At 36.0% G+C, this 25,589-nt stretch overlaps 2 protein-coding genes across 2 annotated transcripts; one reads left to right on the top strand and one right to left on the bottom strand.

Moving 5' to 3' along the window:
* Positions 1 to 1,094: 1,094 nt before the first annotated feature.
* On the bottom strand, positions 1,095 to 24,255 carry so (sine oculis). Its single transcript, XM_068289822.1, has 7 exons — positions 23,519 to 24,255; positions 13,467 to 14,077; positions 12,490 to 12,700; positions 12,207 to 12,334; positions 10,666 to 10,770; positions 10,340 to 10,395; positions 1,095 to 2,211 (listed from the first exon to the last, which is right to left on the bottom strand). Exons 2-7 carry the CDS (start codon positions 13,857 to 13,859, stop codon positions 1,788 to 1,790), a joined length of 1,317 nt encoding a protein of 438 aa, XP_068145923.1. The 5' UTR covers positions 13,860 to 14,077; positions 23,519 to 24,255; the 3' UTR covers positions 1,095 to 1,787.
* On the top strand, positions 7,689 to 8,592 carry LOC137577646 (uncharacterized). Its single transcript, XM_068291167.1, has 2 exons — positions 7,689 to 7,986; positions 8,041 to 8,592. Exons 1-2 carry the CDS (start codon positions 7,945 to 7,947, stop codon positions 8,443 to 8,445), a joined length of 447 nt encoding a protein of 148 aa, XP_068147268.1. The 5' UTR covers positions 7,689 to 7,944; the 3' UTR covers positions 8,446 to 8,592.
* Positions 24,256 to 25,589: the final 1,334 nt, after the last annotated feature.

The raw sequence follows: 25,589 nt of genomic DNA, 5'->3' as shown, positions 1-25,589 counted from the left end.
AGCAGTGGGTGAGGGGCGTTTTTGTTTTTCTCATTTCCCAGGTAGTTTGCCTTCTTATTTTAATGGAATTTTAACATGGGAACTAAATGTGGAAAATAAAGTCCTTCTAGGCATTTAGGAAATGTTTTTTTACCCTCATAAAGGAACTTATAAAATTATTTAGATGTTTGTTTCTTTTAAATTTTGGTTAAACTAATTGTTTTATAATTTTTCCGTGATGTATGTAAAAAAATATATTTTCATTAGAGTTTCTTCATCATTTATTCATTATTTAATTACTAAGAGAAATTTTGGCTCTTCTATTAACTAAAAGTTGTATATTTTAATAAGTGACTCTTTTTGTTGAAGAATGTTTCTCAAGAAGCTCTAAAGAATGTCTAAAAAATTGGAAACAAATTTTTTTCAAAAACTCGAACAATCAAATACTTATTGTTATAATGACAATACTTGACTCTAAATTAAAAACCTCCTAAAAAGTATTATAAAAATTCCATAACATCATGACTGTTCCATCTGCAATATCTTGTTGGTACTTGCCATAATTAACATTGTAGTTTCTTAGGTATGAGTTATTAAGACAATAAATTTGTTTATTCGAATACTAAGGACATTCTAATTTTTATCTATCTAGGCCTGGATTCTGGATGGAGTTTGATCCCAAAAACTTTTAACCAAATGTAAAACACTTTACACTTTGAAGTTCTAGATGTTATATTCTGTGAGTTTTCACTTTTTCTAAATAATGTCCTATATTCATATTTAGATCCCTAGAATAGAAATGACTAAACATTTATGAAATAGTTTCTTATAAACATCCTTGTTTTTCCAGAACGTAACACTCATTTACAGGGAATCTTTGGGATCTTTGAAAATCAAAGGACTTAAAAGATATACATATAATTGACATTGTTAAAGGACCATTTAAGATTATAATTAAGCCTCCAAAATTTAAGAGGTGACCTGTTCAAAGACTTTTCATTTGATATTCCAGATATATTATAGAATTTTTGGATTAAGGAATCGAAACTTTTGACTTCCCACTACCTTTCCTCCCTTCGTACACCGAAAATGAATAAATGCTGTACATTGAAAATAATTTAATTTTTGTTGGTTTTTGTTTTTCTTGTGTAATTGTTTGTTAACAAAAAATTGTTTATAATAGTATAATTTCTAAGAGCTACGTACAATTTAAAATTTATAATTTAAATACATAGAGATGTATTGTGTATATAGAATATATTTATTATTAATTTAATTGTTTGCACATTTCGATTTGATTTGCATTTTGCAAATTGAATGAGTCGCATCAGTTGGGGACTCGGCACGCGAGTCCTTGCATGTCCTTTGTCCCTTTGCCGCTGCATCCATTCAATTTGCACTAAAACTAGAGCCTAGCTATGTACACAGATCTTGATGAAGTTTTCTATATTTTGTATTTTATTTATTGGGGGCTTGTGCTGCAATATGTTGCCTCTATATATCTCTCTCGATCTCTCCTCTCGCTCTCTATCTCTATCTCTCTTTGTTGCAGGAAGAAATGCTAAAGTGCCTTAATTTGAAGTGAAGTTGTATGTTTGTTTGTCGGTTTGTTCTCTTTCCCTTTTCCCTCAAAAGTAAAAGCCCTCCGATGGCTGTTGCTGACTCCGTTGACGCAGAGCAGTTGCCGTTGGCCACTCGTATTCGAAATGGTTGCTGCTGCTGCCGCTGCTGATGAAATTGCTGCCGGTTGTGTTGCCGCTGCTGCTGCAGTTGCTGGAGCTGGCAGCAGCAGCCGCCTCCAACTAGAATCATAAGTGCTGATATTCACCCATATCGTACATGGCGGGCATCGGCATTGCTCCCATCACACTGTGAAGATGGGAATAGGCAACGGCTGCGGAGAGGGGAGGCATTTGCATTTGTGTTGCTGCCGTGTTACTTGCATTCTTATTGCCACCGGCAGCCACACTTGCTGTCACCAGTTGTTGTTGATGTTGCTGCTGCTGTTGTTGTTGTTGCTGCTGTTGCTGATGATGTTGCAGACTTTGTTCGCTAGCAACATGCAATTGTTGTTGTTGTGAATGTAAGCCATTGTTGTTGTTATTATTGCTACTATTGGGGGATTGTTGCTGCTGCTGTTGGTGTTGCTGTTGTGCGCTTTGACTGGACAACATGTTGCCTTCCATTTCTGAATCGCTGGATGAGTCTAAATGTTGCTTATCGGTTGAGCCGCTGCAAAGACAAAAACAAAAAATATTTTAATCATTAAGAGTAGTAGTTAAGTAGTAGAATGAATAGTAATTTGTAGAATTAAGTACTCAAATTGTTGGTGTATATTCATGAAAAGTAAAAAGAGAGAGAGATACTATCTCCATTAAATTAATGAAGTTAGAGTAAGACTCTGTCTGACAAGAATTAAACCCCTTCGACTAAGAAATTTTTGAAAATTTTCGAAGTAATTATTTAAATTTGTTTATTCAAGTTTAATGTTTTGCGTTGATAGCCTAAAATTGTTGAATTTGTTTCCTCTTTGAAGCTGTCCATTTTCAGTCGTCGCTTCAGCCACCTGCCACATCTCAGATTTCAATACGACGACTGGGAAGGATGACAACACGATGACGTTGAGTGTTGAAATTAATTGCAATTTGTGTCAAATGCTTCGCACCCTCCCCTCGCCCAATGGCGGCACTCAGTGCTTGTCAAACTCAGTGCTTGTCAAACTGTAACCTCAAGAGCAGATGCTTTTTCTGTGTTGTGTGTTTGGAATATGTCCGCAGCGTTTACATTTAAAATGTGTCAATTGTTGCAACTAATTTACGACTGTCAACAACCAGAAAACAAACAATTACACAAACACACACACACACTCAAATAAATACATCTACTTATTTATTTGAACAACTTTATTTATAAACAAATGACAAATGACAATTGAAAATGAAAACCGGAAGGAAATTGTCTGCTTCTCTCATTTCTATAAATGGTTTCATGTTCTGAGGTGTCAAAACCAAAATGGAAATGCCAGAAATACTCTACTCTAGAGAGAGAGAGAGAGAGACATTCCCCCGAGTCGGGCATCTGATTTCATTGTGAGTTATTTGAGAGTCTCTGGCAAAAGTTAAGTAGCTTGACTTTTATTATTTGTGGCTGATTCCGAAAATGACTTTCAAGTGTCCATCCCCAATCTCCTCCAGTGAGGTACACACTTGAGGGTTCATTTTTGGTGGCCACTTGGGAATAGTTTTCTTTCGTGTTAATGGCTAATACATTGCCCTCATAACAAGCTTACTTACGACAAATTTCTCGTTTTGATGCCAAAACAATTTGCTTGGCCAAATGATAAAGCGGTTAAAGTGTTAAGTAGACGCTCTAAGGGAAAAGGAATCGGAGGATGGGAGATATCAACAAAGAGGATTATACACTAACCACAACATCGGCCAATGGACAGAACCAGTTTTGGCTCTAAACAACAATAACAAAAACACAAATTGATGACATTGACAACAATCAGCAACAACAACAATATGTTTTCTTATATTTTTCTTTTCTGTTATTTATATGTGAATAATTATACTCTTACCACAATATTTTCATTTAAGTTGGTTGCTTTTTTTCCTATGCATTTGAATGATTATAAATTTTACTTGTTGTAATAACTCTTACAAACAAGTTGATTAACTAATCAACAACTCAGCTAGTCATAAGTACCCGTTGTAAAAGAAAGAGAGTAACAAATGGATCGCCCCCATCCAGATTCCGACTCCAACTTTAGCGCGAGATCATGCAAAACATTTAAGCGCACACTCGACAAATTTGTGACCAACAACATCCGAGACCGAGAGAGATCTTTGGGGGGATCTCTGACAAAACAAGGCAGTCAGCTACAATTCCCTTTTCCCTCACTAAACCTCCAAGTCCCTTGGCCGTTGAATTATGTGCTGACTTGACTAAAGTTCTCAGGGGGGTCCCCGAAGTTCTCTTAGGACTGAGGACTGAGAAGTGGGACTTGGTTTGGTTTCCTTTGAGTCAGGGTCTGGGCACAGCTGGCTGTGTATGTGTGTGTGTGTGTGTTTTTGAATATCGGCAATCATGTAATTGTAGATTCATATCCACAGTCATATCCACAGCAGTGCGCGAAGGATCAGTGGCCAGAGCCACCTACAGCGATTCATAATTGCCATGTGGATCATGTGGCTTGAACTTGAACTTCTTCTGCATCTGTTCTGGACTCTCTGTGTGTGGGGAAGTGGGGACAATAGGGGGGGGGCACATTTGTTAGAGAAATATGAGAACTCTTTTGATAGAGAATTATCATGCAAAATAATTGCCGAATGGGTGAATTGCGTCAAATAGTTTGATGATTTCTTGATTAAAGAATGTTTAGGCGGCAACTTTAAGTTGCTTTTGTTGTAGTTTTTTTGCAGACAAAACAAAATCGATAATGGCCAAACACACACACACACACACACACCCACACACATTGAGAGTGAGAGACACATTTCCATCTAAACAGACTAAGCAAACAAAACAAAAACAAAAATGAAAAACCTAAAAATGAGAAATGGCTGCAAATGTTGTCCATCCAATGGGGATATATAGCCATATAGACCGAGCCATGAACGAAAAGTGGGAAGCAAACAGAAAAGGGCAGCAGATAAACAATGATATCGAATTACCAGAATTTCATAGTTGTTTGTCCCGAGGTCCTCTCCCAGTCCCCTGGTACCCTTCATCAACTAGTTCCTATGTCCCATCTCCTCTCTCTCGCTCTCTCTCTTCCGCTTTAGTGCAACACTTATTAACACACTGAGGCAGCGCACACTTTAAGAAGGCCTGGTTGTGCCCCTTACTCCCTCCCCATCCCACCCCACCTCACACTCCATTCCAGATTTTGCATTATAAAATAATATACGCTCTCAAGGACAATTTTGCAGCCTCAAGATATATGCATATAGGACAGACTTTGTTGAGTATTCTGTGTGGTCTAAAGTTAGGGTTCTCCTTGGGTTCTTCTTGCCTTTTCTTCTCTTTTTCGGGGCTTGCTCATTGAGGAGGAATTAATTTTTTTTGTTCTCTGTGTTTTACTTGTTTGCTCAATTGATTTTTTCTCTTCTTAAATATATTTTTTAAGCCAACTTTGTGGCCCTTAAGCAGATTCATTAGCTTGGTAATAATGCGTGATCGGATTATGCTAATGGAGACAGAGAAAGGGGAAAGAGTGTGAGGCGCTGGAGCAGTCGATGATATTGATGATAAAGACCAGAAGATCGGTCATGTCCAGAAGAAACAAGAAGGATGAGGGAACAGTGACCAAAAAGCTAAGCAGCCTTTAAGAAAGTTTTAAAAAAAATATATGAAGAGACATTTTTCATGAATTATTGGAAACATATTTTTCACCAATTTGTCAGTTGATTTTGCTCAACTAATCAAAAGTCAACCTAACCCTCCCCCTCCCCCGAAAAAAGGGCTAAGAAGATGGGAATCTGTTCGACTAACGACACATTTCATATGGTTATGGTTCCCAGAAATTCCATTGCTAATAAAAATTATAAGCCAATAAATCCCAATTCAGAAAAAAAACACCAAAACAAAAGAAAGAAAAGAAACAAACATAGGGCACAAAAATGAAACGCTGTTTCAGAAAAACCAACAACCTACAAAAACACACTCAGAGAGAGAGAGAGAGAGAGAGAGAAAAGGGAAGAGATGATGATCATGATGATCTTTGGGATGAACGAACAGGTTGAGTTATCGCATTGCGCGATCGGTACACAAATCTTATGGATACGGGGACGTGTGTGCCCAGCAGGACACCCAACTAAACGGACCCAGAGACAAGACAAGAGGAAGATCCCCAAGAGAGGATGGGAGAGAGAGAGAGTGAGACGGGGGGAGACCTGAAAAGGTGTTGATCATAAATTATCATTTAATTTACGCTTGTGTGTGGTTAACAACAGTTCAGACTTGGGCCCAGAGTGGCATCTAGTATGGGGTACCATTGTCCACAACTATGTAAGTCTTGACTAAGGATCGAGGATCGAGGAATTGGAGAGTGTCTTTATGTGGCGTGTGGCGCATTTTATGCTGGCTAGACCATTGTTTTGACAGTTTTTAATAATCCTTTTTCCCCATTTGTGTGTAGTTTCCTTTTAATTGCCAAGCTAAAGGTCGCTGATCGTGATCGTGGACAGAGCAGATGCTGATAGTATAATTTCCCTTGTAACCTTGAATGGGGAAACACTTTGAGAAGTTTAACTTTTATCTAATCTGTAAGCAGCTTAAGCCCTCACTCTCTGAAGAAGCCCTAGAAAACCCCTTGGGGGGCAGGGAGTTGTAAGTTCTAATTATAGTCGAGAGGCCGAAATGCAGTCACTTGACATGGGCCACCCGTTTCTGAAGATCGTTCCACCCAAAAATAAAGAAAGAGAAAGGGAAAACGAAAAAGACGAAATGCCAATGAGGATGACAATGATGCCTCAGTTTTTGTGGCACATACCGGTCCATCATCACCAACGACGACATCATTATCAACGCCATCAAGGAGAGAGAGACAGGCTGCAGAGCTACAGGGCGTTCAGGGGGGTGGGGTCTACAAACGAGACGTAAAATTCAAACACAAAAGCAGCAAAGTGACGGTGACAGAGAGAGACCCGGCTACGAGGAGACGAGGGCAAAAGCGCAAAATACATAATAATAAAAACAGAATGTACAATAAAACGAATAAAAATGAATAACTGGAGAGACAGAAACGGATAGTGAGGGGGGGAGTCAAAGGGAGTGAGGCAAGGCGAACGTATAAAGAACACACGCACATTTTGTGGTAACCTGATACTCTGGCCAGCTACCCTCCAGCCAACCGTGGCATTCGACGAACGCAAAATGATGATGACGACCAAGAGAGAAAGAGAGAGAGAGAGAGAGAGACAGCCAAATGAACAACGACTCACTGGAATGAAAGACCGCAGAAGAAGGATGAGGGGATGACCAGACGATGATGGTGGTGGATAGACTGGAAATGGAACAAGAACTGGGGAATGGAAATGGCACTGGGACTCTGCGACCCGGATAGCATCTTTCTCTCTCGCCTCACAAGACACATGAAGGTAGCTTGTTAAGATCACCGAAAGGTGAGTAATAGAGGCAGATATTGGATATTATCACAGATGCAAATCAATTAGATATATCTGCAAGTTTCCCTCCGTCGTTAGGTAACAGTTTAGGGAAAATTAAGAGAAAAGTTGTTAAGGAAAATGCAATGCTTAGATTTAGAAGAATGTTTGAAATGGATTCAATTTATAATTCGAAATACGATTTTCTAGAAAATATAAACAATTTTCTACATTTTTAATAACAAATTCAAGATACTATCACAAAACTCTAACTCAATTGTAAATATCAGCCTAACCACACACAGAATTTAACAGATATCACCCAAAAAGGACTTTTCCATGGACTTGAAATTTAATATCAAATCGATGTAAGACAAATGCAAAAGTTTTTAAAAAATGGGAAATATTTCTTGAATATTGACGCTTAAGTTGGATGGTTAACTAAATCACTCTCTGATCTTATTAAAAGTTCGAATGGTTTCTGGAAGATTTCTGTAATTTTTAGTGGATCAAAAATTTGATCATCTTTGCCTTTCGTTTCAACTTTGTGAACTCTATCAGATTGAAAATTAGTTAGTCAAGCTGTAAGCATCAGTTGAATTCGACAAGTTTAAAAGAACGAAAGGGTTTTTAATTAAATACCTTTTTTTTTTAACATTTTGTCTCTGGGGATATCTGTGCAAGTCTGGACCCTGGCGAGGATTTTACCTATTTCTGTAACTCCTTTATATACTCCTTGCAGCCTCCTAGTAGGCTCTTTGGCTAAAGTTCTCATTTAATATATTTATATCACAATTCCCAATCAAAATCTTTACTAAATTGACCGTAGAAATATAGTTCAAGGAGCAAAAAAAAGATGCGTAAAACCTGGCACAAGGCGTTTCATAAACGCAAAGCGGTAAGTACTTAGAGGTGAGATTAAGCAAAGTAATCCCCATCATTGTCCTTTCAGTGGAAGTCTGTATCGTGGTCGGGACGTTTGGTCTACTATATGCAACCGATTTTCGACCACTTTCTGGGCGTTTGGATGCAGTCGCTGCCGTTTCCAACTCTCCTTAAAGTGATCTATTCATTTGGAGTTTTGTGTTTGATTTTGTTGCCCCTGGTCTATCCGGTGGCTGTTCTTGCTTTCTTCTATGCCATCTTTCAGTACGTTGCCGAACAGCATTTGGATGTGGAATTCCCGGAGAGTTACAATCTCCTGAATGCCACCAGCGAAGTGTGGAACTTTCAGGTGACCAATGAAAAGCATTTGTTATTCATGACCATGTATGTGGATCGATATAAAGTGATTATCACGGGCTTGTCATCGGCAGTGGACTATCTGCGAATGGCATTGTGTTTTTTCTTTGGCTAAAACGACATAATCATGATGATGGTGCACCACTAGCACCACCACCACCACCGAAACCAGCACAAGTGATGGGTGTGTGTTAAAGTTTGAAAATGAGTTTGGTTTTTGGTAACAAATTGTGAATAAAATGGGCTCAAAGTGCCGCTTGGATTTGGCGCCATTGTGTGGTTAGAGGTGGGCTTATAAATGGGGAGTACACACACACACATACAAACTGTGTGTGTGTGTGTGTGTGTGCAAGGCTGGGCAAAAGTACAAAAATAATAAAACAATATGGAAAAAGTTAAAGTAGCAGAGACGCCGCTGCTGCTGCTTCTGCTGCCTCTGCCTGCTGCTCCCTGCTCCGTGCCTGGCCGACTGACGAAGGCAACAGCCATAAACATATATCAAATTACCACTAACAACAACAACAACAACAACGTGAAGCTATACGCAGTGTAAACTATCGTATCGTAGCGAAACGTTGAAATACACACATAAAGACTAAGAAGAAGAAGCGAAAAAGGCAACGACAAACGAATATGTATCTGTGAGATACTTTTTTTTTCATTGTATGAGTTATACACCCTCTCTGGGTGTGTGTGTGTGTGTAGGTGCATGTGCATTGTGCGGTTGCCACGGCATTGCAATTTTTATTTTTATTACGACAATTTTTTTGTTTTTTGGTTTTATTATTATTTTTTATGTATGTACATAAATGGGAGTGCATATTTTTATTCATTCGCCGACTTTTTTTTGTGCAGTTGGTAACTGATATACCATTTAGACCATAATGGAAATAGCCTAGAGAAAGTTTTAGCCAAAAACCACTTCAAAATATAATCAAATAAGAGAACGGAAATGATTTTCACAAAAATGTTTATCTCAAATGGCAAGCGGAACACTTCAAAAAGGGGAAAGAATAACTAACACGACTTGTTAAATACACTACAAGAAATTCTAGAGCAGCAAGAAAAGGCGACTTGCCTTATACCCTGTGAGCAATTGAGGTGTAGAAACTTTTGTATGGACATACTTTTTACTCGAGTACTTCTCCTAGTTTCATTCGAGCTACTAACAGTTTAGTCCCTCTTGGGAATTAATTAGCTTAGCTTCTTTCAGAAATTCTCATTACTCCTACTGGCCTTACAACTGATAATCTAAGAAGACGTATAAGTAACTCTTTGAGTAATGTAATTCTAAAATTTCTATCTTAAAGATACTTTTCTGAAAACACCCGAGAAGGGTAAAGGGTATGTATCGGAAAACTTCTTTTCTTTTCTATATTTGCTTTTCGCCTGACTTCTAACGCTCTTAAAACTGGAAAGAAAAATCTAGCGAAATCACATGGAAAGAGAGTGTGGAAGAGAGCGGGGAAAGCAAAAAGGATTCTAGGGGAAAATCGAAAGGATGTTTAATATTTGTGGAAAGGAAAGCAGCGCATACAAAAGAGTTTAACAAATATTTTTTCGGCTTATTTGTTTAAGCGGAAATGCAGATGTTTCTCTAGTTTTTGTTTTCTTTGTTATTATTCTTATTATTATTATTATTTTTTGCTGTAGAAGAAGTTTTTAATTAGTAGCCAAGGCCTGGCAGACATATGGCCACATAAATATATCAACAGAATATGAATATATATAAATATATATCTATATATATGTGGTTCACTATGTTAATGACTTTAGCCGCGAAACGTCTTTCTATCTATCTCTCTCTCTCTCTCTGTTGATGTCCTTGACACTAATTACTCGACCTTCTCATGAGATACATGAGCAACAACAAGAACAACAGCAACTAATTTAATAGTAAGTAAATGTCATCAGGTATAAATTGCAACAAAATTGTTCTCTATAATATACATATATATAGAATTTATATTATATTTTGGATCTTATTTTTATATACAGACAAAACTTACTCTTTATGCTCGGCTGCTCGATCTCTTTGTCGGCGATTCTTGAACCAATTGGAAACCTGTAAAAATCAAAAAGAATATAATTCATGTAAAAATATATGAGAGTGTGTGTGTGTGTGTGGGTAGGTGTGTGTGTGTGTGTCCCATGATTAATGACATACAATTAACATGTGGAAATTTGGCATTTGTGAAAAATAGCAAATGAAATTTGTCAAAAGATGCGTTTGTCATTTCAAGTTTTTTTTTTTTTTTTGGCAAACTAATCCAATCTAATTGTCAGCATTGCTTCTGCTGATGATGATGATGAGAAGATGGCAATGGATTGTTACCTGTGTCGTGGTCAGTCCTGTGGCCTCGGCCAAATCTCTTTTCTCACGGGGCGATGGATACGGATTGTGGGCATACCAGTCTCTCAATACCGAACGGGATTTCTCCTAGAAAATCAAAAGAAGAAGGCATTAAATGGCGAAATAAAGTGTTAGTTAAACATAGCTATTAACTAGACGAAAGTGTTTTAAGTAAACGTGGCAACCATAAATAAATATGTGTGATTATACAACTTCCTTTTGCTAATTAAAAGATGGTCTTCGTTTAGCCATTACTAAACAGCTTAGAATTATGAGAAACTGTTCTTTTAGTAGATCCATTTATGGGGGGCTGAACTAACTATAAATATTGTTTATTTAATTGAATGAAAGATAGCCGTAAGTTCATCATCATGTATGTAGAAATATGTAGTGAACTGCTTAAGTTGTTGACCTCTTTCAATTTTATTTGTTGAATAACTTCCAAACGTTTATAAAGCTTTTATTTCTATGCACTAAAATACATAAATAATTAATTTATAATAATATTTTTATGTACTATACAATACTGTCTAAACATAGGCGAATACAGTGTTGTGAAGCAAAATGTGCCCCTTAGAGTATGCAACATTGTTTATAAATGCCTTCATTGCCCTTGTTTTGTATGCCTTCTATCTTAACTCAAAACTTGTCGTCAAAGTAAACATTTCTTGAAGATTATTTTAAACTTTTCATATAGGGGAATTCTTTGAAATCTAATTGCCTACTTTAGGGGGAAAGTCCTTCCACTTGAAATTAAGCTGACTCATGACCAATCCTACCGAAAAGATAATAGATATTTTATTGTTTTATAACAACCTTTTAAAGTATGAATCCTGTTTGTGGTATTGATAGTTTTTTCCAGTTAATTTTCAATAGTTTAAAAGGACATTCAATGTAAGAGATAAAAGATTAGCTAAGGGATATCTCTATTTAGAATATCTAACTTCCTTTTGTACTGAGCTCACAACACAGACTTGTGATTTCTTCACTTAAAAACGGAATACCCTAAAATAAAAGTACCAAGTTCTATTTTAGTCCTTGGCTTAATGAAGAATGACATCTCAAAGTTTGTTTAAAGAGAAAAGAATGAGAATAAGGGAAGCGCCTTCGAAAAGCGTTCTTACCAACACAAGGTTGTTAAGTTGGTTAACTAATTTTCCAGCTAATAGTTTCCCCCTTTTCTTTTTCTGGAGTTTTTTTTTAATCAATTGAAAGCCTGCAGAGATAAAACCAAAGTGTAAACAATGTAAATTATAACCAACCCCTCGAGGACACGCCCAGTTGAAGTTGAAAGGCGTTTACCACACATTGCACTCATATGTATAGATGATGCAGAATGCGAAAGGAACAAACAACAACAACAACAACAAAAAGCCAGTCAAACATTTCTACGATTTCTCTCCTGCCCCCTTTTTTTATTTAGTTGCCTGTGCTTCTTGGTTGCCACAATTAAAATGAAAAGTTGCCTGGGGAGTTACCAGTCAGGAGGTGTCTACTCCAATGCACTTCACTCTGGGACTCACCTTAAAACAGTAGCTCGTCTCCTCGCCATCCCAAATGGTGCGAGGCAATGGAAATTTACGGCGAACACGATATTTGCCAACAGCACCCAAAGGTCTTCCGCGCAGTTTTTCGGCTTCCACATAATGCGCTACAACAACAACACAAAAAAAAAAAATATATAAAAAATAAGTGAAAGAATTGTTTGGTTTTCTTCCTTTTTTTCGGTTTGTGCTTTAAGTGAGAAAGAGAGAGGAGGGGTGGGATGGGGTGAAGGGAGTTTGCAATGAGTAGTTGTCTTCTCACCTTTCAACCACAGGGCCTGCAACTTGGCGTGATTTTGGGCCGAGAAATGATGATGCTCGAGCAGTCTATACAGCTCCTTGTACTGACCACGATGGAATGCAACGACCGCTTTGGCCTTCAGTACAGATTCGTTCAGTTGCAGTTTATCACATTGTGGCAGCGACCAAAGGAAACGGCCCAGTCTTTCAATATTTCCAGCCTGTTGGAGTACCTAAGTAATAGAATAAACGAATTGAATGATTGGAGTTTTCTATTATTTTAAAGGATAATTAAGCTTAAGAATCAATGAACTAATGCTTAAATTTTGCTTAAGGAGATTGGGTACACTATCACCTATAATCAGTTGATTCTTCTAGGAAAAGTATCTATAGAAAGTGGCCACTTTCTATTTAAACTAAGTAGTTATGATTTAATATTAAGGTTTAGGACTAAAAGGCTGGCTTTTTTAAGACCCTTTACCAGTTTCTGGGTTGAATTATAGGTTTTGGGGGGATAAGTTCCCCTCATTTGAAAATTCTCATTAAATGAAGACTTTTCACTATAGTTAAAAGATGCCTAAAACAACACAAATTAAACAAAAGTATGGGAAATAAAACATAAACTACTGAAAGCCAAAATTTTGGAAATACAATAAACTTAGGACCTTGGCTGCTTTTTCTTTAGAAATGAAGTAAAATTGGTTATTTTGTGATAACTTTTCAATAAACATAATAATAAATTCATGATTTCTTTAAAGCACCCGCATAGTTTAAAGTTAAAACATGGATAAATGTTGTTTTTGGGTCTACGTCTTCTTTAAATGGTGTAGTAAAAAGGTTCCCAATATAACTTTAAGTTTAAAATTAGCTTTAATTATAAATAAACTTTTATTTAGACATTAACTAGACTCCGCTTAAGTCATTTACGATCTACTTTACTATATTCTTTGATTATTCCTACTGAGATGGAAAATTTGCTAGTCCAGAGCCTTCACTTACCTCACACACGCAGGCCACTTGCTCCTGGGTGAAGCCAAAGCTGGGCAGAGTTTCTCTACCCGACGATGCACCACCACCACCACCGCCTCCTCCGCTGCCTCCTCCTCCTCCTCCTGCTGTTGTGGTGCCATTACTGTTGCTATTCAAGTGCAAGCTAGTGGTCACACCACCTCCACTGGCAACTACACCTCCTCCTCCTCCTCCATTGTGCGACAACATATCCAAATTGTTGTTGTTATTACTTGTGCTATTGTTGTTGTTGTTGTGATGCAGCGCCACCACCGAACCACTCAATCCCGTCGGACTATAGGGAGGCGTATGTCGGGCAGTTAGCACAGCCGCCGCATTCGCCGCGGCCAAGTCATAGAAATCTGTGGCATGATGTTGCAACATGTTTGCTGCCTCTTCCCAAAACTGTGCGGGGCGGGTGAGTGTGTGGGGCAAACAAAAACCGATTCCTATTTCCTGTGCGTTAAATTTCACGATCTTTTATCAGGTGCAATTAATACATTGACTTTTTGTGTTGGGTGGGAAGAAGTGATGATGATATACAATCAATGGGGTGGGGGATGGAAAGGGAGGGTTAACAAGAGTCTTTGGTATTTTGAGCGCTGCAACAAAAAAAGAGACAGGAAAGTGAATTAGATTTTATTAGATTAAAAAATATATTTATTTTGTAAAATATAAAAAGATGACTAAAAATTTCTGACTGGCGCCATATTCTGGAGGATAACAAAAACTTAGAACTTAATTTCATAGCCAAACTTTGAAGACAACAAAACAAGTTTGAGTTAGGCAAAGTTGAAGAAGACGAAATTGAAATGTGAAGCGAAATAAATAATGTTACTGTCATTTCTCTACCAATTACATACAGAATTTTCAAAAATGTTTTCTTAGAAGAAATACTCATATCTCGGTTTACTGTTCTCAATGTCAATTCTCTAGTTCAGTTGGCATTCGATCTAGTATAAATAGTTTATACAAGAAAAGGGAGACTTTGGAATGTTTAAATGGATCACTTCGGAGAGTTACGTAAACAAAATGGGGTAAACAGTTTCCCATAACAATCTGTGGCCCATAGTCTCATATAAAGTGGATATTGTTTAAATTATTTAGTTTGCAAGAATTTTATATGTAAACTTTTTCTAAAGAAACCGAATTTTAATAGAATTCTTCAAATTATTTGAGTTTCTTTGTCAAAATGATTAAATTTGTTGATGCCAAAAAGCTTTTCTTTGATCTCGAAAATCTCGAGTAAAACTTAAAAATACAATTTTCCACAGAAAAAGGATTGGAAAATCTAAAGACCTTAAAGATTGAATAGTTATTCACTTAAAAACTGAGACTTTTGTTGTTCTCAACAGATTTCCAAACCAAATGAACAATTTTATCCTTAAAAAGTGACACCAAGATCCTGAACTGCCTATAACTGCTACTCTAAACAATAATTAAGTTTATAATCTGGGTTAATCATTTCATAGGATCAGGTTCTCCACAAAAAATTACAGGATTTTTCTCTTTAAGATGCTAAAAAACTATTGTAAACATTTCAAAAGATGTTTCTAGTGACTTTTCCATAAGTATTTATGTTTCTTGTGCGATTATGTAAACATTTAGTAGAAGTAGAAGACCAATTCGCCTTCCCGGGGCAGCTTCATATTCAGAATTTCACTTGATTGCAATTCAAAAGAAATGTTTAAAAGATTTGAATTTACCACATGTAGAAATGTATCTAGTAGATGTTTGTGTGCAATTTCAAGATGTAGACACACACACACACACACACATGCATACAGATGGGAATCCCCTTTGTCCCCCCCTGGCAGTCATTCTGATCTTCAAGGGGGCATATACAAAGCAAATTGGATTGAAAATGTATAGCGTATTTCGTTTCAGATTCGCTTTTGCTTGTTTACTTGCGTCAAAACATAAAATAAGCAAAGAAAACCGAAGAAAAAAAATCTCAAAAACGAGAAAAAAACGACGAAAATGAGAATCTGAAGAAAGAAATTCTATAACGATCATCATCATCATGATCATCATCATCATCAGCTAGTCTAGGCCGATGACTCAAGAGCAGGCAACTTGGCGTTGGTATTTTTGTTACAACAGCAGCCAAAAAGACCGAAAACCCAAAAACACCGAAAGAACCGAATACCAAATAATGTGAATGTTATATATATTTTGTTTCGTATATGTATATAATCTGCTTGATGCTTGCCCCACACACACACAACAAAACAGTGAAAACAGATCCAAGAATATCTCGAATCTCAGCCAGCATTTTTGGCCTCTCGTCTCTTGGACTCTCGACGCGTCATTAGATCTGTGTATCTATGAGTTGGCCCCCACGATTGATTGCAAAAAGAAAACAACAACAACAAAAACTAAACTCTGAAATGGAAAACTCAATTCTGTAAAGGCATTGTAAGAGATATTCTATCTGGGGGATATACAGATACACTTGCTTTCTCTCCTTCTCCCTCTCGCTATTTGCTCTCTCTCTCTCTCTCTCTCTCTCTCGTTCTAGCTTGGCATGGTAGCGACATCGTCGTCTGGTAATTTTAGAAAATTTCTACGAACTGAATACAGAAAACCAAAACCAAACCAAACCAAACCACGCGCCCCATATATTGTGTAAAACAAAAAATCAGTTTATTTTTGTAAAACAGCTCGCAAAGAGTGGCAAAAGGGGTAAGAGGACGCGCGCAGGGGGTCAAAGGGTGGGGGGGCACATTTGTTTAATCGGAGATAGAGAATTTCGGAAGTAGCCACTCACTCCTATTAGTTAATCATAATTGACACCCAATGGGGTCTGAGTTGGATTTTCCTGCCGCTTTTTGTTTAGTTTTCCATTCAATTTCATAATTTATAATTGCTTATGATTATGAAAAGCCATTTTCGAGTTTGTGTTGTTTGTTTTGTTTAACATTCTCCTGAGAATGTGTAGAAACATTTAATCATTTGATCAGTCAGTTTTTAAGGTGTCTCAATTAGCATTCATAAAGGTATTCAAAATCTTTCTGGCAAATTAACAGGTAATCCAAATTAAACTTTTAAAAAAAAAAAAGAAACAATAATGATTTGCGTAAATAATTAAGTAAACAACAAAAAATTTACCTGTTTATATATATAAAATTGGTAAACAATTGACTTCGAAATCCCAATGCAAAAAATTTGATTTGATTGTTTTGGTTAATTGGTAAAAGTTTTGATCAATTTAGTGTAAAGTTTTAAAAATTTCCTTAAATATTCTATTTAAGAAGTTCAGTTATCCATATATGTATGTATATCCCTTTAGAGATCCAACAAGGATTTGTTCTAAGATATAGCTAGGGTTGGCTGTATTTATATTGTGTATTTAGACCGATTTATATTCTGAACTATTTGGATTCATTTATGAAATGATACCAAGTTATATTTTTGAGCTTCGAAAAAAGGATCATCATGACCTTCTCCCTCTTTCTCTTATGCTCTTGCTCTACACTCTACAGAATATCTTTAGAGATCCTTGAAAGATCTTATCTTATAAAGGCTGCCAATCTTATAGAACTATTCGCTCATATTATGGATAACGCATAATGGGAAAAAGTGACATTTACATTAACGATGATTCAATGACTTTAATTTTTGTCCTAGTTGGATCATTTGTTGATAAACATCAAGATCTTTACGTAAATCTTCCACGTAGTAGAAACAGAGAGGAATTTGTAAGGGATTTTCCACTAGTGAGAGCCATTAAACCAGTTTAATCTATGCTCATCTAGACATATATTTAAGTACGTATACTAAAGTAGTTATCTAACTTAAATATTAAACTCATTCACTTAAAATCAGTTTTCTGTAATTTGCTGTCAACTTATAAACGAAAACTCTAATTTCTTCTCGTCTTTCTCTTATCAAATATTCAATTAGTTAATGAAAAACTTTAACTAATTTAGCTGACCAACTTGTTGTTGTTGACCTATTTCTGTGGGTTTTGGCTTTATGTAGTATTAAAGTTTATTGCTTTGGCAGCTGCAGCAACCTCAAAGATATTCTATCTTATTCTATCAAAATGCATCTTTTGGCTGCTGTTTGCTTGGTTGGCTCTCTCCCTCCCTTTCCCTCTCTCTGTTTACCTGTTGTCTTTGCTTCTCTTGTACGAAAGATGCTTATCGTTTCAAGCAACCTACCTAAAATAAAATTAATTTAATTTATTTTCAGTTTGATTTACACAAATTTTCAAATTCGAATTTCCAACTTGTTATCTGTCAGATTTCTAGTTGTGTTTTTTTTCTTCTTGGTTTTGTCTTTTGACTTTTATAAGCTTTTAATTGGAGTGTTATTGTTGTTTGTGTCCCCTGTCTGTCTGTCTGTCGGTCTGTCTATTTGGGATTGTGTCATGCGGGAGAATTTGAAAGGGGACACCCAGGGGACTGGGGATCTATTGAGTTGTAAGATTGTTATTTCTTCTTTGTTTGCTCTTTGGGCTAATTAGTTTGTAATTAAAGTCAACTATTATAAAAACTTTGATCAAGTTTGAGGAATGTTAGGAAATCGGATAGGTTAATCTTAGATACAAACACTTGTTTTTTTTTTTTACAACCGATTCTCGCTGGGTGGATTTCGCTTCTTCATGGCTTGAGCTTGAAAACTGAACTGTGGCCAAAAGCGAAAAACAAACGAAAAGTGGCCTAAAGATACTCTACAAAAGTCGGTGCCAAGCACTGATATGCAATTGACTAATCCCAATGCGAATGACTGGACTCGGACTATCCATAATGTCTGTGTTTACTTAATGTAATCAACAATTACCTTCGGACCTGTTCTAGCACATTTTCTTCCAGCGAATTGGCAAGAGAAACAAAGCCAAAAGTGAGGGGAAACGAAAATTGAGGAAAATGGCCAATTTAATAAGCGAAGAAAAACATTTGTTATCTTTTTTTTTTGCTTTTCGTTCTATATATTTATAGAATTTTCTATTTAATTGGCACTCGGCGAACGCGTGAAGAGATTAAATTTAAATAAAATAAATGAATGAAATTTGTCAATTTAATGTGCAAAAAACACACACACGCACACACACACACACACACACACCCACTGACAGAATTTGTATACAAATTGTATCTGTATCTTTAAATTGTTGCGCTACATTAACAACAACAACAACAACAAACAGAACAAACATACATTTTTTTCGCCCCTTCTTCTTTTTTTCAGTTGCTGAATGACTCAAAACGTAAAATGTAAATTAGCCAAAGTACCGCCACTCGAACCAAACTGAACCGAACTGAATGAACATTTTCTGTTTCAGTTTCTGTTTTTTTTTTTTTTGCTTTCTCTCTTGGCAAATTCTTTACGCCTGTGCGTAAAATCATCAAAGCCACAAAATGCTATATGGCTATAACATATGCAGCGTATCTTTATCTTGGGGCCGAGAAATTGGCGAAAATTGGTGAAAAATGCGTGAATTATGTTTGCAGTTTGCATGGCAGATTGAGAGATTTGGCCCAAAACCCCCCCTCCCCGCCCACCGAGAATCATTAAAACAGGAAACATTTTAATCAATTTGAAATCGGTTCAACAAAATGTTCTTTGATCATAAAACATATATTAAACTTAAAATCTGAGAGAAAGATCGAAGAGCAATGCATTTTATGGATTACAGGGAACAACAGAGATTGGTTTCAAGTTAGTTTTTAAAAAACGATTTAAGTTCGAAAAATACCAAGCTTATATGTATGTACATTTTGAACTGGACTTTCCACCTGTTTGAATTCTATTCGAAACGAGTAACCAGTAATACTGGAAAAGGACAATAGTCTAGCTAAAAGTCTTTTCTAAGTTCCAATAGTCAATAATCTATTTATACATTTTCAATTTCGTATATGCAATACTGAAATATAAGTAGTTCTATAAAGGATAATAGAGAGATTGGTGGATTAACAAATTAAACTTTGTATTCATAAATACATATATCTTGATATACTAGAGATTAAGAAACAGGTAAGACATTTTCATCAACTCAAATCAATGTTAAAAGCTCTTCTTCAGTTAAGAGCACATTGTAGCTTATAATAGATATGGAAGCATACCAAAATGTATATATGAATCATAAGAATAAATAGGATTGACTTACTGGAAAGGTGAGCTGATTCAATTGGGAAAGATCTACCCAACCTCTCTAGATATTATGATTAGCGCAAGAACTAATTGAGAATTACAACTAGATGAAGCGAAGAATGAAAACAACACCTACAACTCAAATTTTACTTATTATTATAGAAAGAGAAGGTATATATTCTCATAGATACATAGGAAATATATCTGTTTGAATTGAATAGAAGGGCATTAAGCAAATGTATTAGAATGAAGCAAGTAAGTCGACTCGTCGACTCGGGTATACCATACACCAGGTGAAACAAATTTTTTTAAATTTCGAAAACCAAATGTACATATGTATGTATGTCTATTAAATTGTTTTTACATGTTTCATAGTATGTGCTATCTCGCTCACTCTACGAACACACGAGCACTCTAGCGCCGCTACTAGCCAACGGCCAATTCTGGCCTTGTGGACCGCGTAGTAAAATACGTTCATACGCATATTTTGCATGTTTCTAATCCGATTTCAATAAAATTTGGTAGTTTTGTAGAAATAGATAAGATTAATTAGTCTGCCGAATTTGAATGCGATAGTCAAAAAACTACAGGAGAAAATCGGTTTTTTCTTAATTATGGAGGCGGAAGTGGGCGTGGCAAAATATGAAAATATATATACTCTGCGCGAATACTAAGCCAGTATACATACTAAATTTGGTGACTTTAGCTTTGTTTGTTTTTGATAAAATCAGTTTTGTTTGATTTGCGGGGGCGGAAGTGGGCGTGGCAAAATTTTTAAATAGCCAGTTTCTGCGCGTCTATTAAACTAGTCTGCATACCAAATTTGATGTCGGTAGCTGTCATAGTTTTTAAGAAAATCAGTTTTATGTAAATTCCGGGGGCGGAAGGGGGCGTGGCAAAAAGTTTAGACAATTAGTTTCTGCGCGCCAACTAAACGAGTATATAAACCAAATTTGATGTCTCTAGCTGTTATACTTTTTAAGAAAAACAGTTTTATGTGATTCCTGGGGGCGTAAGGGGGGCGTGGCCGAAATTCCAATTAACTCTGAACATGTGCATACTACACGAGTATACATACCAAATTTGGTGGCTCTAGCTCTTATAGTCTCCGAGATCTGCGTGTTCATACGGACGGACGGACGGACAGACGGACATGGCTAGATCGACTCGGCTATTCATCCTGATCAAGAATATATATACTTTATAGGGTCGGAGAAGCTTCCTTCTGCCTGTTACATACATTTTGGCGACTTTAATATACCATTTCACCCTATGGGTGTATGGTATAAAAAGAAATAGAAAACCTTTTAGTTAGGTCCAGGCACATCTCAAACTCACACTCAAGAGTGGAGCTAAGCAATGAGAAATCAGTCTTATAGATGAATTTTCATCAGAAGATCAATTTTTTAATGTAATGTATTATTGAGGGTATCGAAGAAAGGATGTGGCTCCTTTCTTCAGAATGAAAGGAACATGTCAAGCGAATGTGTCTTATGGAAAAATTGTTGCAAGGAATCTTTAAATGTGTTCAATTTTAAAGGACATCTGATTTATACCTTTAATATCTATTAATTTTCTCTTACTCTTAATTCCTATGAGAACTTTTAAGGCTATAAACTGAGAAGTTTTCATAACAACCGACAAATTGAATATGGAGATTAACATTACCGTTTATGCTGATCAATAATGAAATGTCGATTCATTAATGGTTATTTCAGGCTTTCTTATTTAATGATCTATGAATAAGAGATGTAGCCTGATTGATTCCGTTTTTACATATACAGATATAAGTATTTTGCATTAGGCTAAATTGTATCTCACAGATACGCAACATCTGCACTCATCTCCACACTCAATTAATCAAATATATTCGACGACAAACACGCGTTGGCCATTTCTATTTCTTGGTATTTTCCCCTATCCCTCCTCGACCTCCTCTCCTTCTCGCACTCACTGTATCTATCTTTATCTCTCATTTTTATTTTAAACGTTTCCAATAAAAATGCAAAAGACCAACACACACTCACACACACACACACACAAATGTTTGGCATTAATAAACTATTTAGATGGCAACGACATCGGCAACACCCACCCATAAAAAATTATTAACAAATCAAATCAAAAGACCGAAAGAAACTAAGCAACTTGCCAGAGTTAGGCTAATAATTTCTTTATGAAAATATATATAAAATCCATAGAAAAATTTGCATGATAAAACAGATATTGTGTGATATGTTTTAAATTGTTTGGTTTTTTGTTTTTGTTGCTTTTGTTTATTTAAAAAATAAACAAGGACCCGCGTGCTGAATGTTATTTCATTAAAATTTCCATTTCCATTTCGCTTTGCGTTCTTCATTGAGATGAATGAATGACAACTGGAAACATTTGTGTCTAGGTGTGACTGTGTGTGTGTGTGTCTCTGTGTGTGTTTCTAATTAAAGCCAAGAAATATCTGTGGTATTGAACCTCCCACTCACCCACTCAACCACTCAGCTAGCTAGTTTTTCCCACATGGACAATTGGACATATGTAAAATGTAGACGAAAATATTTTCTGCATTCTGTTTTTGATTAAGAACAACAATATGAACTTTAACAAAAATTTCCATATCTCTGTCTCTCTCTTCCTCTCCCTCTCACGCTCTCTCTCTCTCTTTGTCTAACAAGCAATTTGCCATTATTGTTTTTAGTTGATTTTTGAATAGAATTTTTCGCTATTCTCAAGTGCCTTTAAAATGCATTTTTGGTGAAGGCAATTTGGAATATATAAATCTTAAAGTGCAACCAAATTTGATATAAAACACACAAAAGCAATTCCTCAACAAGAAATCCTAAATATTATTGTACAAATATCGAAAATACTTTTATGATGATATCAACTGGTCGTATATCATCTATATACTAAGATATATCTAACAAGACTCCTTTCCTCCCGGAAAGTATTTAACAATTGCATTCTCGCTTTCAAAATACTTTCCAATTTGAGATTGAATATCATAGTTTGGCTATAGAACTTATTACTTTCCAAGTTATATACTCAAAGAACATAGTTTTTTTGAAATACAAAAAGGCATAGGACCGAAAAGTTTAGACATTATTCTATAACTTTTTTACATTTGAACATTGAATGTTTGTCTTTAACTTTCCATTCCTCTAAAAGGACGAGAAATACTCTCAACCATAGAAAAGTGAAGTACTTTGCTCCTAATTATGTATTCAGTTTACGGTTTTGTCACTACTTTAAATTAGATTTAGCTTCTTACTATCTGAATGATCATATAATATTTTATCCAAATGATTATTTCACCAATTTATTAGAAAAGCAATCCAATATTAACCGATTTATACTATATAAACTATAACTAGAAACTATTCACAATATAAATAAAAGGTAAAATTTTACAATCAAACAAGAATAATAATATCCTAAAGAAACATCATTACATTATTTAAGCCCTAGTCTTATTCATAATTTGAATATAAATACAAAGTAAGTTTTGTCTATTTCCGACTAAGAAATAGTTAGTCATTAGTTGTCAAGGGAACATTATAGTAATCCGATCTAATAAATCTTCGCATTTCATAACTACTTTTGTTTAGATGAAGATTTTTGCCATCTAAGAAATCAAATATCTTAAACGAATGAATATGTCATTAAATAATAAACAAATAACAATTGAATATTAAGATTGCAATTCTTAAGATCAAATACTGAAAAAATGTCAATATGAATGATTCCTCATCAAACTTTTAACTTAATATGATAAAGAAAAAGTTCCCCAGAGAAATATTGTATATCTATGTTGAAAATTGGGAAACATAATATCAAGATTGAAATGTAGTGAGCGTTTAAATTAATTAAAAACGACTTTTTGCATCTGATTATCAAACCCCTTCAGAATACATATTGATACATGCCGTCGGCAATTGTTTGTGACTTACCTATGAAGATATATAACTATAGAAGTATTACTGATTAATCGATCTGATATGTATCCGTGTTTCTTTATGCAATTGTTTGCAGTAACTTTTTTTTTGTGCTTTTGCTTGTTGGCTTTTTGTTTTGTTTCAACTATTTCAGATTTATGTAGATATTAACATCAATAGATGAGAATTTTTTGTGCTTTTCCACGAGATATTTGTCAGACATATGTCTGGTAGACACTCACACTCACACACACACACTCACACACTTAATACATGGACATACTATTTGATCTATGTATCTCGCTCTCTCACCCACACACACACGCAGAGTGAATAGATCATTCATACGCACTGTGTGTTAACACGTGTTGCGAATTATTTTTACCGTTGCCTTTTGCCGTGACTTGAACAAATTGAACAACACTTAAACTCTATATATAACGGTATATATTTAGACCACTAACTGACTTCGATTGATGATTGGCTTTAGCTTTTTGCTGCGCGTAAATTATTTTCTCATTTCTTTTTGATGTGTATGAAATTTCATTTCTTTTTTTGATTTTGCTGTGCGTTGAAATCTTTTTTGTGTATTTATTTATTTTTCTTCGTTATTATTAATTATTTAGAATTGTGATTTTGTGCTTAAACAAGGTGACGGCGCGTCGTTAACGCCGGCGGGTCAAAAAGTGTTTGCAATGTGAGCAGGCTCCTTTGGGGGGGGAACAACGCGAGAGCAGCTCGAGAACCGCACGCGAGCAACGCAAGAGAGAAACTGAATGCGAATGGGCCAACCATAGCAAGTCGTTTGTTTCTCATACGGGGCTGGGTGGAATCTCCATGCGATATGTTTGCCAAGAGAGAGAGAGAACAATAGTGCACACAGCATGTTTGAGGGGGTGAACAGAACTGAACTAACCGAGCAGTGCATTTCAAACTGTACCGAATAAACAACTCACACAAAACTGCTCAATTAGGATCAGCAGAGAGAAAGAGAGAGAGAGAAGTGTTTGCAAGAGACACAGAGTGGGAGAGGAAGAGAGTGTGGCTGTCTACAGTGCTGGCTAAAAATATAATCACATGACATTATAAGCATGATAAGTAAACTATCATAGTTGGTGAGGGATATATTTAAATGAAAGAATGTGATTTTAAGAGTCTTAATTCTTAATTTCATTCATTTTCATTTCGTTTATATATATTGAGCAAGTTTCGAATTACTATTTCACTTTGGCTTTTGAAACTTGTCAGTTGCTAAATGACAGAAATGGTAAGTATAAAGGCGTCAATTGGTTTTAAAGACAACTAAACAATCATTAAGAGATAAGTTAATGCTCTGTAAACTAAATTAATTTTTACGTTTTCCCTTCCAAACTATAAAAAACTCAGACTTCAAGTCATTATCGTAGTCAAAACTTGGAATAAAGACAGTAGGACTTCAATAACTTCGAATCAGGAATTGTTTCTGATCAACTACAAGGTTTAACCAAAGAATATACATATTTATTGAAACTATTTAGTTAAAAGGGATAAACTACAGTTAAATTTAAGGAATATCATTCGATTTTGAATCCAGTTCTCCTATTGATGAAAAATGTACACATTTGTCGGACACTGACTGTTCCTATGTCCAAGAGATGTAGCTCTTTCTCTCGCTCTCTTTCTCTTAGTGCTCATCGATCTTTAGCTTGCAGTTTGAGAAGCTCTGTTAAATGTGTTGGATGTGAAAGAGATGGCATGCAAACAGGTTGGTTGTAACTACGCCCTCTCCTGCCACCTGTGCGCACTCACACACACTCTCACACGAAGCAGCAACAAATTGCTGATTGGTCAGATTGGCTTTGGCTATAATCGCATTGGAATTGGAACGACATGCGCAATGGTCGCCATATTGAAGTCGAACGGGAAGGTAAAAAGGTTTTGCGGTAATTGTGAATTTGAAAGTGCATTATGAGAAACGCCTCCAACCCCACACCACCCTTTCCCACCCACACTCACCTTAGTCCACTCTTTCTTCCAACTTCAACCAGAAGCCACTCCTCCGTCCTTCGTGGGTTTTGGATTTTTCGGGTGAAAGGATGCTATGGAT

The sequence above is a fragment of the Drosophila tropicalis genome, unplaced genomic scaffold (assembly GCF_018151085.1).
Source record: "Drosophila tropicalis isolate 14030-0801.00 unplaced genomic scaffold, ASM1815108v1 contig_593, whole genome shotgun sequence".
Lineage (NCBI taxonomy): Eukaryota > Metazoa > Arthropoda > Insecta > Diptera > Drosophilidae > Drosophila > Drosophila tropicalis.
This window is presented reverse-complemented; position numbering and strand designations above follow the sequence as displayed.